The sequence below is a fragment of the Symphalangus syndactylus genome, chromosome 24 (assembly GCF_028878055.3).
Source record: "Symphalangus syndactylus isolate Jambi chromosome 24, NHGRI_mSymSyn1-v2.1_pri, whole genome shotgun sequence".
Taxonomy (NCBI): Eukaryota; Metazoa; Chordata; class Mammalia; order Primates; family Hylobatidae; genus Symphalangus; species Symphalangus syndactylus.
The window spans coordinates 57,524,731-57,538,734 of record NC_072446.2 but is presented as its reverse complement, the minus strand read 5'-3'; the positions used below and the strand labels follow the sequence as shown (position 1 = coordinate 57,538,734).

At 43.8% G+C, this 14,004-nt stretch overlaps 1 protein-coding gene across 9 annotated transcripts in view; it reads left to right on the top strand.

The window, feature by feature from the left end:
- Nucleotides 1-14,004, top strand: part of SEC23B (SEC23 homolog B, COPII coat complex component) — a 54,569-nt gene that overhangs the window by 29,021 nt on the left and 11,544 nt on the right. For all 9 annotated transcript variants that reach the window (XM_055265261.2, XM_063633904.1, XM_055265262.2 and 6 more), the window contains 5 exons: nt 844-933; nt 6,799-6,905; nt 7,521-7,674; nt 10,392-10,469; nt 13,044-13,205. In XM_055265261.2, the coding sequence (XP_055121236.2) occupies nt 844-933; nt 6,799-6,905; nt 7,521-7,674; nt 10,392-10,469; nt 13,044-13,205 (591 nt within the window). The remainder of the gene's footprint in view (nt 1-843; nt 934-6,798; nt 6,906-7,520; nt 7,675-10,391; nt 10,470-13,043; nt 13,206-14,004) is intronic.

Here is a 14,004-nt window from a genome sequence, read left to right as displayed (position 1 = left end):
TATTTTGGAGCTCTAGAGGAGCCGTCATGGGTCTGGTGCTTAGAATGGGGTTAGCGAGGCAAGAAGGGGAGGCATGAACGCTCCTTTGACTTCTTTGCCTTTTTCCTGAGCACAGCTTTTCACCTTCCAGCAGATAATAAACACCTGCTTCCTTTAGAAAAGGCCACTACAAGGAAGGTGAACTCACGTGAATCCATCTATCTCATTATCTAGCTTAGAGGGTACTGACAGAACAGAATGCACCCTCTCCGCTCTCCACCTTTGAGCTGCTGTGTGATTTCACTTTAAGAGTCTTTCTTAAGAGTCTGACTTGATTGATTCTTTGTGGATTTCAGTGTTATATACCATGTAGAGACACCCCCCCCCGACATACCCACCCCCCTACGCACACAAGCAATGTATTTGTAAACCCAGAACGATGGGTCACACCTGTAATCCCAACACTTTGGGAGGCTAAGGCGGGAGGATTGCTTGAACCCAGGAGGTCGAGGCTGCAGTGAGCTGTGATTGTATCACAGCACTCCAGCCTGGGCAACAGAGTGAGAGACCATCTCAAAATAAATAAACATAAATAACATATATGTATAGTATATATGATGTAATAAAAATTGGTCAGAATGTCAACATAAAAAGCTTAATTTTAAAGTGTAAATGTAAATGTTAAGCCTTCATCTGGTCTGCAGTTGTTCTCTTTTCAGGAGAAGGTTTCATTTCAACTTAAATGTTCTCCTAAAAGAAGATACTCTAAGTAGACTGCCCTACTCAGTCAGTACTTTTCGTTAGCAATTAACCATAGGGATGGTTTTCTGGTTTTGTTTTTTAAATTCCTCTTCCCACCCCTAGGAGCTTGGTGTTGGTGGCACGAGTCAGTGGAAAATCTGTGGCCTAGATCCTACATCTACACTTGGCATCTATTTTGAAGTTGTCAATCAGGTGAGTTGGATTTCTTCACAGGTCTTCATGTCTTAGTGTCCTGTTGTGTGATTTATCTCAAACCAGTGGTCTCTGGTTACTTTCTTCACAAAGCGATATTCCTTGGGTATTGTATTAGGCCTGATGATAGTCTGGCATGACCTTTTCTTATTTATTCCTTCAAGGGTTTAGTCAGAGTCAGGCAGCAAATTACTTTTGTCCCTTTATTGTTGAACTGATAAGGTCATTAGAAGTGATGGATTTTACCAGTCATCATAATGTTGGTGAATTTTTGAGTGCATCGGTTCTTTCCCTAATATTTTATTATGAAAAATTCCAAACATACAGAAAAATTGAAAGAATTATACAGTGAACCCATACTACCTAGGTGAACCCATCAACTTGATTCTGTAATGAACATTTTACTGTACTAGCATACCTTGGAAATACTGTGGGTTCAGTTCCAGACTACCACAATAAAGTGAATATTGCAATAAAGCAAGTCACATGAATATTTTGGTTTCCTATCGCATATAAAAGTTATGTTTGCACTATAGTATGTTAAGTGTTAAATAGCATTATGTCTTTGAAAACATTGTTCATTCTTGGATTAAAAAAATACTTTACAGTTGACCCTTGAGTAGTGTTGGGGTGCTGGCACTGCACAGTTAAAAATCCACATAAAACGGCCGGGTGCGGTGGCTCACGCCTGTAATCCCAGCACTTTGGGAGGCCGAGGCGTGTGGATCACAAGATCAGGAGATCGAGACCATCCTGGCTAATACAGTGAAACCCCATCTCTACTAAAAATACAAAAAATTAGCCAGGCGTGTTGGTGGGCGCCTGTAGTCCCAGCTACTCTGGAGGCTGAGTCAGGAGAATGGCATGAACCCAGGAGGCGGAGCTTGCAGTGAGCCGAGATGGCGTGACTGCACACCAGCCTAAGAGACAGAGTGAGACTCCGTCTCAAAAAAAAAAAAAAAAAAAAAAATCCACGTATAACTTTAACTCCCCCAGAACTTAACTACTAGTAGCCCACTGTTGACTGGGAACCTGACCGATAACAGTGGATTAACACATATTTTGTAAGTAATATATATTATATCCTATATTCTTAAAATAAAATAAGCTAGAGAAAAGAGAATGTTATTAAGAAAATCATAAGGGAGGGAAAGTATATTTACTATTTGTTAAGTGGAAATGAACATCACAAAGTCTTCATAGTCTCGTCTTCATGTTCAGTAGGCTGAGGAGGAGGAGGAAGAGGAGGGCTTGGTCTTGCAGTCTTGGGTGGCAGAGGCAGAAGAAAATCCACATATAAGTGGACCTGTACAGTTCAAACCTGTGTTGCTCAAGGGTCAACTGTATTGCTAAAAAATATTAATGATCATCTGATCCTTCAGCGAGTCATAATCTTTTGCTGGTGGAAGGTCTTACATTGATGTTGTTGGCTGCTGACTGATCAGGTTAGTAGTTGCTGAAGGCTGAGTGGCTGTGGCAGTTTCTTCTCTCCTTTTTTTTTTTTTTTTTTTTAATTAAGACAAAGTCTCGTTCTGTCACCCAGGCTGGAGTGTAGTGGCACGATCTTGGCTCACTGCAACCTCCACCTCACAGGTTCAAGCCATTCTCCCACCCCAGCCTCCCGAGTAGCTAAGATTACAGGTGCCCGCCACCATGTCTGGCTAGTTTTTGTATTTTTAGTAGAGACAGGGTTTTGCCACAATGGCCAGGCTGGTCTTGAACTGACCTCAAGTGATCTGCCTGCCTCAGCCTCCCAAAATGTTGGAATTACAGGTGTGAGCCACTGCGCCTGGCCTGGGAATTTCTTTTTTTCTTTTTTCTTTTTTTTTTTGTTGAGACGGAGTCTCACTCTGTCCCCCAGGCTGGAGTGCAGTGGCACGATCTCGGCTAACTGCAAGCTCCGCCTCCTGGGTTCGCACCATTCTCCTGCCTCAGCCTCCCAAGTAGCTGGGACTACAGGCACCTGCCACCACGCCCGGCTAAATTTTTTTTTTGTATTTTTAGTAGAGACGGGGTTTCACCATGTTAGCCAGGGTGGTCTCAATCTCCTGACCTCATGATCCGCCCGTCTCTGCCTCCCAAAGTGCTGGGATTACGGGCATGAGCCACAGCGCTTGGCCGGAATTTCTTAAAATAAGGCAACAATGAAATTTCCTGCATCAGTTGACTCTTCCTTCCAGGAGAGATTTCTCTGTAGCATGCAGTGTTGTTTGATAGCTTTTTACCCACAGTAGAACTTCTTTAAAAAATGGAATCAATTCTCTTAAACCTTACTGCTGCTTTATCAACTAAGTTTATGTAATATTGTAAATCTTTTCTTGTCATTTCAACAATGTTACAGCGTCTTCATGAGGAGTAGATTCCATCTCAACAAATGACTTTCTTTGTTTATGCATAAGAAGCAACTCCATATCCATTAAAGTTTTATCATGAAATTGTAGCAATTCAGTCCTGTCTTCAGGATCCACTTCTTTATCTTTTTAATAAAAAAAATAGGCCGGGTGTGATGGCTCACACCTGTAATACCAGCATTTTGGAAGGTTGAGGCAGGTGGATCACAAGGTCAGGAGTTCGAGACCAGCCTGAACAACATGGTGAAACCCCGTCTCTACTAAAAATACAAAAAAAAAAATTAGCCAGACATGGTGGCACACACCTGTAATCCCAGCTACCCAGGAGGCTGAGGCAGGAGAATTGCTTAAACTGAGTGATGGAGGTTGCAGTGAGCCGAGATTGTGCCACTGTACTCCAGCCTGGGAGACAGAGCGAGACTCCATCTAAAAAAAGGCCAGGTGCGGTGGCTCACGCCTGTAATCCCAGCACTTTGGGAGGCCAGGGCCGGCGGATCATGAGGTCAAGAGATTGAGACCATCCTGGCTAACATGGTGAAACCCCGTCTCTACTAAAAATACAAAAACAAAATTAACTGGGTGTGGTGGCAGGTGCCTGTAGTCCCAGCTACTCGGGAGGCTGAGGCAGGAGAATGGCGTGAACCCAGGAGGCAGAGCTTGCAGTGAGCCGAGATTGCGCCACTGCACTCCAGCCTGGGCGACAGAGTGAGACTCCGTCTCAAAAAAAAAAAAAAAAACGAGATGGAGTCTCTTTTTGTTGCTCAGACTCAAACTCCTGGGCTCAAGCAGTCCTCCCACCTTGGCCTCCCAAAGTACTGGGATTACAGGCGTGAGCCACCACACCTGACGAGGATCCACTTTTTTTTTTTTTTGAGATGGAGTCTTGCTCTGTTGCTCAGGCTGGAGTGCAGTGGTGCCATCTCAGCTCACTGCAACCTCTGCCTCCCGGGGTCAAGCAATTCTGCTGCCTCAGCCTCCCGAGTAGCTGGGATTACGGGTGCCTGCCACCACACCCACCTAATTTTTGTATTTTTAGTAGAGATGGGGTTTCACCATGTTGTCCTGGCTGGTCTTGAACTCCTGACCTCAGGTGATCCGCCCGCCTCGGCCTCCAAAGTGCTGGGATTACAGGCGTAAGCCACCATGCCCAGCTGAGGATCCACTTCTAATTCTAGTTATCTTGCTGCTTCCACCACATCTTCAGTGACTTCCTCCACTGAAGTCTCAAACCCCTCAAAATTATCTATGAGAATTGGAGTAAACTTCCAAACTCCTGTGAAAGTTGATATTTTGGCCTCTTCCCATGAATGATGAGTGTTTCAATGACATGTGGAATGGTGAATCCTTTTCAGAAGATTTTTCATTTTCTTTGCCAAGATCCATCCCAGGAATCACTATGTATGGCAGCTATAGTCTTATGAAATGTGTTTCTTAAATAAGACTTGAAAGTCAAAATTTCTCCTTGATTCTTGGGATGCAGAATGGATGCTGTGTTGGCAAGCATGAAAACGTTTATTTCCTTTATATCTCCGTCAGAGCTCTTGAGTGACCAGGTGCATTGTCAGTGAGCAGTAATATTTTGAAAGGAGGCTTTTTTCTCCTGAGCAGCAGGTCTCAACAGTGGGCTTTAAATATTTAGTAAGCCATGCTGTACACAGATGTGCTGTCATCCAGGCTTTGTTGTTCCTTTTGTAGAGCACAGGAAGCGTAGATTGATCACAATTCTTAAGAGTTCTAGGATACTTGGAATGGTAACTGAACATTGGCTTCAACTTAAAGTCACCAGCTGCCCAGGTGTGGTGGCTCACACCTGTAATCCCAGCACTTTGGGAGGCCAAGGTGGGTGGATCACTTGAGCTCAGGAGCTCAAGACCAGCCTGGGCAATGTGGTGAGGCCTCATCTCTACCAAAAATACAAAAATTAGCCAGATGTGGTGGTGTACGCCTGTAGTCCCAACTACTTGGGAGGCTGAGGTGGGAGAATCTGTTGAGCCTGGGAGGCCGAGGTTGCAGTGAGCTGAGATCATGCCATTCCACTCCAGCCTGGGTGACAGAGCAAGACCCTGTCTTAGAAAAACAAAATAAAGTCACCAATTGCATTAGCTCCTAACAAGAGAGTCAACCTGCCCTTTGAAGCTTTAAAGCCAGGCATTTGACTTCTCTCTAGCTATGAGAATCCTAGATGGCATCTTCTTCCAACAGAAGACTTATTTCATTTACATTGAAAATCTGTGGTTTAGTGTAGCCACCACCTTCATCAGTGATCTTAGCTAATCTGAATAACTTGCAGCACATGCTGCTTCACCTTGTGCCATTATGTTATGGAGATGGCTTCTTTCCCTAAACCTCAGGAACCAACCTCTGCCAGCTTACAACTTTTTCCTGCAGCTTCCTTACCTCTCTCCACCTTCATAAATGAAGAGAGTTGGGACCTTGCTCTGGATTAGGCCCTGGCTTAAGGGAATGTTGTGCCTGGTTTGATTTTCTATTCAGACTACTAAAACATTCTCCACATCAGCAATAAGGCTGTTTCACTTTCTTATCATTCACGTGTTCACTTTTAATTTCCTTCAAGAACTTTTTCTTTGCATTCACAGCTTGGCAGTTTTGGGGCAAGAGGCCTAGCTTTCAGCTATCTTGACTTTCAACATACCTTCCCTACTAAGATTAATGGTTTTTAGCTTTTGATTTAAAGTGAGAGATGTGTGACTCTTCCTTTCACTTGAACACTTAGAGGGTATTGTAGGGTTATTAATTGGCCTCATTTCAATATTGTTGTATCTCAGGAAATAGGGGAGGCCCAAGGAGGAGGAGAGAGATGAGGGAAAGGTCAGTCAGTGGAGCAACCAGAATACACACGACATTTATCAGTTAAGTTTGCCATCTTACATCGGTGCAGTTTGTAGCACCCCAAAGCAATTAAAATGGTAACATCAAAGATCACCGATCACAGATCACCATAGCAGATATATAATAATAATGAAAAAGTTTGAAATATTGTGAGAATTACTGAACTGTGACACAGAGACATTAAGTGAGCACATGATGTTAGAAAACTTGCGCCGATAGTCTTCCTTGATGCACGATTGCCACAGATCTTCAATTTGTTAAAAAATCTGCAAATAAGTGAGGCATGTCTGTGTTTGTTTAATGATTAACAATCCATCACAAACTGGATAATACATCAGCAATAATTCATCCAGTTTGTGATTCATCAATCCATCTTCGTTTCGCTGCATTTCAAAACAAGCTGCAGTCATCCATGTATTTCATGCCTGAACCCTTCAGCAGGTATATCGTTAACTTAAGTTTGGTGTTGAATGTAGTTCTTCATCTTTTTTGGAGATAAAGGTTATATGCAGTGAAATGTGCAAATCCTAAATGTGCCCTTCAAAATGTGTCAAGAACCTTCCCGTCATTGCTGTGTCAGTCATTTTAGAAGAGTACAGTGGGCTCTGTGACCGTGTTTGAGTCGTGCCTATGACAGACAAGGTTATGGCTTCTCATCCTACAGCACAACGCCCCGATCCCCCAAGGAGGCAGAGGAGCCATCCAGTTTGTCACACATTATCAGCACTCCAGCACCCAGAGACGCATCCGTGTGACCACCATCGCCCGAAAGTAAGCAGCCCCAGTTTCCTTTCTGTTGAGGAACTGACTGACATTTTTCTCTTGAAGAGATACTTTAACATTTGTTAGTTTGTCTTTTTGATTCCATTAAATGGTTCTCACCAGCCCTCATGGGCTTATTTGATCAGAGGAGGAGGCATTTTTGGCTAACCCAATTGGGCCTATGAACACTTGCCTAGAGGAATCATCTTTCTGTAGGAAATATAGTTCATTAAAAATTATTATTATTATTATTATCATCTGGAGACAGTCTCGCTCTGTTGCCAAGCTGGAGTACAGTGGCACAGTCACAGCTCACTGCAGCCTGAACCTCCCACGCTCAAATGATCCTGCCACTTCAGCCTCCCAGGTAGCTGGGACCACAGGTGCCTGCCACCAAAACTAGCTAATTTTTTTACTTTTATGCAGAGAGATGGGGATCTCACAATATTGCCCAGGCTTGTCTTGAACTTCTAGGCTCAAGCAATCCTGCCACCTCGCCCTCCCAAAGTGTTGGGATTTCAGGAATGAGCCACTGCACCTAGCCTATGTTTCTTTTTCTGAATGGATGTCTGGCTTTCTGATCTCTCCTAAACATAAGCATGGCACTAACTCTGGAACTGTCAGTTGGGCAGATGTACAGAGTCAGCTCAGGCACATAGAAGCAGCATTTGACCAGGAGGCTGCGGCAGTGTTGATGGCACGGCTTGGGGTGTTCCGAGCGGAGTCGGAGGAGGGGCCTGATGTGCTCCGGTGGCTGGACCGACAACTCATCCGACTGGTAAATTGGGGACAGTTGCATTAGGTTCAGTCTTGGTTTCTGCTTTACTTTCGAGAGAAGAAATCTGTCAATTATTATTATATAGTGAATCAGCAAGAATTTATCAGTTGCCTACCTTATGCTGCACACTGGACATTCTGTTAAAGACGTGTTAAATGTGCATTTTCCCCTCAGAGATTTACATTATAGTTGGGAAGAAACAACATGCATGTAGCATTTGGAGAGTGATACAAATCTGTGTGGGTTGAGTTGACTTAGATGAGTCATTTTATGAATGCTGTGGTTTTGGAAATAGGGATCCAGGCCTGGTGAATTTAGGGAGATGCCTTGTGTCAGTCTGGATTTAATCATATGAAAGAAGTCACACTGTAATTTAAACAGGGAAAGTCTTTTATAAAGAATACAACAAGGGAGTAGAACAGTGAGGGACTGGCTAGAAGGAAGTATAGAGAAGTGGGCAGCCACTACTTCTGGAGCTGAGATAGAGCACCAAAGGAAGTGCCCTTCTCCCCAGGGCTGATCCAGACATAGTTGGGAGGGCATGGCCATGGCTTGGTGAGTCTTTTGCAGAGAAGTTACCATGGTGCTGTGCCAGAAGAACTTGCTAGAAATTCACTCTCTAGAATTTGAAGAAAATCCACCCTCCAGGGTGCCAGGGAAAGCTGTGTACAGGAAAATGTCTCACTGGAGGCATGCAGGGATGCTGGTTTAGCTGCTGGCTGCCATGTTCTCCAGGAGCTCAGCACTGGGGAGCCCCGGTGCAGCAGGACCTGGCACCCAGGAAGCTGCTGAATGAGCACCCTGGCGCCCGAAGCTGACGCTCACCTCCAGCACTCTCTACTGACAAAGCTTGATATCGTGCCAGCTGGCAAAGGAGAGGTAGTGAAAGGGCCCATGTCCATTTCACAGCAGGCAAAGGGGGTGAGTTTGGAGCCAGCACAAGGCAATAAATCAATAATTGGCACACGATAATCTTACCTTCCTAGAGAGTCACAGCATGTTTTTGTGATCAAAGGCACCACGGAAAGGCCTAGTAAGGAAACCTGTTTCATTTTGTTCAGCCCTCTATTTGCCCTTGCCATCTCATGGAACCATTTTTCAGGAAGTGTCAACATTTCAAACATAATTTGAAAATTGCTCCTTTAGGATTTCAGAGGGAGGATAGATAAGCAGAGGGCCCAGGTGGCTAACAAAGACTTCCTGTGCAAATGAGCCTTGAGTCAGGTTTTTATTAAAGAATAGGTTAATTGGAGAAGAGAAGGCAAGGCTTGCTGAGTGGAGGGCTAGCAGGAACGAGCCAGCGGGAGCTATGTGGGTCTTTTAGCTTATGCTGAGGACTTTGGAGAAACCAGTGTCACATGAGGCCAGGTTGTGCAGTGGGGAACAGAGTCAGGGAAGGTACACCTTGATTGGGGAGCTCTTTAACTTTAAGGAGCAAGGGAGACTTGGGTGTGATTGTTAAGCAGGGGTGTGATGTTGGCATGATGCTTGTGTTTACATTTAATATCACCACGTGAGGCACATTGCAGGGAGAAAAGGCTGTTGTTGTGAATGGAGGATTTTTCAGGCTCAATGGCACTGAGACCAGCATAGTGGCAGTAGAGATGGAGGAAGCAGAAGGTTTGAAATCAGGATGTAAACTGAAAGAATTGATAAAACTTGATGAAATTATTCTGTGTAAAGTCAAACACCAAAAAGTCAGCACTGAGTGACATTTCACACGTAGGTAACTGCATGAGTGGTGATGAGGTAGAAGATGGGAAAGGAGAGCAACTTTAGGGTGGGAGAAGGTGAATCTCTTTTTTTTTAATGTAATAGTTTATTTTTGATAATTGAATGTGAACTTGCAAAAGTGTGTCTCACGAAAACTCCCATATTTGGGTGGATGTCCTGACTGGGGCTCAGGCTAGAGGTCAGCACTGGACACTGGAGGGTGGATTTGGATGACATCCATCTGGCTCTAGTGTTCATTTGTACCCAAAGCAGTGAGGATGGGAGGAGGGGGCCAAGAACTAACCCCCAAGGAGTCCACAGTTAGGTGGAGGAGGAAGACAAAACCATTGAAGAAGGCAGAAAAGGGTTGGTTGGAGAGATTATGAGAAATAGGAAAGTGATGAGTTTCAAGACGTTTGGGCAGTCACCTGGCTCATGCTGCTAGGAAGTTCAAGAAGACGAGAATTGTGGAAGGACACCAGATTTTGTGGGAAGAAAGTAATTGTTAGAAGTGGGGTTTCTTTAAATGGTGAACAGCCCAATTCTTTAGTGACCAGAAATGTGTGAGCAGAAATAAAGGCAGGAAGAGAAAACATTGTGGTTCAGAAATCTGCCATAGGGAGAAATAAATTTGAGTTTTATTGTGAGAGAACATCAAAGCGTAACTATAATTGTTAGTTTTCATGGTGTTAGAGGGTTTTCATATGGAACAGGTGCCTGGAAGAGCTCACCTAACTTTCTGTTCAGGGTGGTCCTCAGGCCAGCATTGCCTGAGAGCTGATTAGGGATGCAGAATCTTCAGCTCCTCCCTAGACCCTGCATTTTAACAAGACCCCCTGGTCATTTGCCTGCTCATTGATGCTTGAGAAGTGCTAGTCTAGGACTTACAGTAAGTGGCAGAGTTCAGACTGGATGTAGCTTAGTCCAAGAATATTTCCAGGTAATGCTAACTTAGATTTTTCTCTCTCTTTTTGTGTGTGTTTTTTGGTATTTTCTTTCCATAGTGTCAAAAGTTTGGACAGTATAACAAAGAAGACCCCACTTCTTTTAGGTTATCAGATTCCTTTTCTCTATATCCTCAGGTAAGTAATATATGTTTCTAAAATAACTACAGAGCAATAAATTTTGATAGAAATTAACTTTATTCTCAGGGTAAAGTGAAGCCTTTTTAATGTCTTGAGACTCAATCTGTAGGTGATAGAGATTGTTCAACCCAAGTCGAATGTGTGTCTAGGCAAGACAGCACCATAAGCCCTACAGAGATAAAGATGGCATGCAGAGGGGAGGAAACTCATGCATACATTTTCATGAACAGGCAAAACAGGATCATTGATATAAGGCCGTAAAAAATATCTCTGATGTGTAGAAGTTCTGGGGAAACAGTTACCTCAGCAACAAACCAAGAAAATGAGCACACATGGAGATGAAGATAACAAAACAAAACCACAGTACAACAAATATTTAATAATATGTCTGTGGTGATTATGTGCATCATAACCAGGAGTGAGCAATAAGCAGCTCCTGAAAGTAACTGCACTCTGCATGAACCAAGCCTTTGGAAGCCATTGAACAAGAGAGAGGAGCGGGAGAAGTAGATGAATTTCCATCTCCATTGTAACTTAGGAAATAGAGCGTAACTCATGGGTGTCTATAAGGATTACAGGAGCTGAGGCCAATTGAGTATTAAATATTTAGCACAATGCCAGTCACCTGTTCAGCACTAAATGTGACCTAGCTCCATAGCTGGTGCCTGGGACTCTGAGGTGCCCATGTGCGACAGGTTAAAGCTCTGTGGTGTTGTGGGAAGAGCCCTGGACCGGCCAGAGTCAGGGTGAGGTTCCAGTGCTGGCTCCGCTGGGGCTGACCTTAGAGGAGGTTCCAAAGCCCTGTAGAGTTTGGTTTCCCACCTCTAGCAGTGGGGAGTTGGTCTGGTGAAGTGATTTACAGTTTTTGTTTGTTTATTTGTTTTTAAAGCCACGGAATCCTTTCTTTGAGAGGAGCTGCCCTTAAAAGCCAGCACATAAAGCAGATAGAGTTGGTGCTTCTCTGGTTGTGCCCGTGTACCACCCCCACACTGGGTCCCACCAGAGCCCTCATCCCTGGGCCCCTGAGGACTTGATGAAGACTCTAAGAGCACAGCTTGAAAACCAGATGAAATGCTTTCTCAGATTCCTTCTGTCAAGGCATTCTAGGAAAGAGGCCAAGAACCCAGTCTCTAGAGCCAGGCGGCCAGGTGTAGAGTCCAGCTGTGACACTCAGTAGTGGGGTGAGCATGGACAAGTTGCTCGCCCCTCTGTGCCTCAGTTTCCTCACCTGTAAACTAGGGATGGTAAGAGAACTTACCTCATGGGCTTATTGGAAGGATTAAGTAGTTCTTGTCAAGTGCTTTGTGACTTGCATGTAGGATGTATTGAATGTCAGCCTTGATTATTATTTAGGAACCTATGATTCAATATTTGGAGTCTCAGGAAGCTTTATACTTCACAAGGCTGCTCATTTTCATGTTCTGGCAACTCTAATGTGAGCTGAAAGTCTGCCCCCACGCCTTCTTCTCATCCTCGAGGGTGAGAACCTATGGCTACAGAGTCATCCCTTGTCCCTTTCTCCCCTGCACCGACACTTCACCATCCCAGCTTGTGTCCTGAGCTGTCATCTGCTGTTCCTGTGCCTAGAATCCCCTTCCCCCTGGCCCTGTGGCCTCCTCAGCCACGTCTCTCAGGGTGCACTGTCAGTCCCCAGAGCTCTAGAAAGTCTCCCCCTGGCCCTCCACCCCCAATCCCCCGTGCTATCCTCTACTCTGGCTTATAACTCGTAGCCCCGAGTGTGCCTTTCTCACTGGGCCTGACTTCTGAGAGCAGATATTCTGTCTCTACTGCCTGGCACAGTGACTCTGGAAATAAACATTTCTTTGGCTTTCCTCTTAACTGTGGAAGCTTTGACATACCCAGAGGCCCTTTTTTTAAAAAAAATTTTGTATTTTTTTTAAATTTTTTATTTTTTATTTTTTTGAGACAGAGTTTTGCCCTTGTTGCCCAGGCTGGAGTGCAATGGCCTGATCTCGGCTCACCGCAACCTCCCCCTCCCAGGTTCAAGCGATTTTCCTGCCTCAGCCTCCTGAGTAGCTGGGATTACAGGCGCCCACCACCACGCCCGGGTAATTTTGGATTTTTAGTAGAGACAGGGTTTCTCCACGTTGGTCAGGCTGGTCTTGAACTCCGGACCTCAGGTGATCCGCCCGCCTCGGCCTCCCAAAGTGCTGGGATTACAGGCGTGAGCCACCGTGCCTGGCCAAAGGCCCTTTAAAAAAAAAAAAAAAAATTTAATTTTTAATTGTGGTAAAACACACATAACAAAATTTACCATCTTAACCATTTTTAAGCATACAGTTGAGTAGTGTTACGTGTATTCACATTATTGAGCAACTGATGTCTAGAATTTTTCACTTTGCAGAGCTGAAACTCTGTGCTCATTAAGCAACAACTCCCAGTTTTCCTCTTTTCCTAGCCCCTGGTGCCACCTTATGCTTTCTGTTCTGTGAACCCAGAGAGCCCTTTTCTGGGTTCTCCTATTTCAGAGCCCTGAGGTAGATCTACTCTGTGGGTGTCTAAGAAGGTTACAATTATATGCATTTCTCTTTTCGTTCTTTGTGAATGCAGTTCATGTTCCATCTGAGAAGATCTCCGTTTCTTCAAGTGTTTAACAACAGTCCTGATGAGTCGTCATATTACAGACATCATTTTGCCCGGCAGGACCTGACCCAGTCCCTCATCATGATCCAGCCCATTCTCTACTCCTACTCCTTTCACGGGCCACCAGAGGTAAGACTCTACCCAAATGCTTTCCTGAGGAGTGGAATCACCTAACATATATTCTTTTTTAAGCAAATTTACTTAGCAGAACTGTAAAAAAAGAAGTAAAACTTGGAGTTTTTACAATAATTTAACATTATTTCTATTAAAACATACCTTTAGGAAAATGTCAAAGGACATACAAAGCTATTATTTGTGGAAGGCAGGAATAAATGTAAAAAACTCTAAGAAATAACTTGGATGCTTTCTTTTTCCTTGTGCTTGTATGCTTACATCCAGCAATTCCATGTCTTGTATCTGAAGGAAAGACTCCTAGATACAGAGTAGACTTTGTGCAAAAAAAAAAATAGTAAAGGAACTACTATAATAGAGGATCAAACATTAATCCGAATGTTTAATATAAGAAAATAAATAAGTAACCTGAGAAATGCAGTTGACCCTCAGTATTCATGGAGGATTGGTTCCAGGACCTCCCTCAGATACCAGAATACTTAGATACTCAAGTTACTAACATAAAATTACGTAATATTTGCATGTAACCTGGGCACATCCTCCTATATACTTTAAATCATCTCTAGATTAGTTATAATACCTAATATAATGTAAGTGCCATGTAAATAATTGTCATACTGTATGCTTTTAGGGAATAATGACAAGAAAACAAATCTGTACATGTACAGTACAGATGCATATTTTTTTCAAATATTTTCAGTCCAAGATTGGTTGAATTTATAGATGTGGAACCCACCGATATGGAGGGCCAACAGTATTCACAAAAAGTACGTAGCATAATAAAATAGATAAGTCC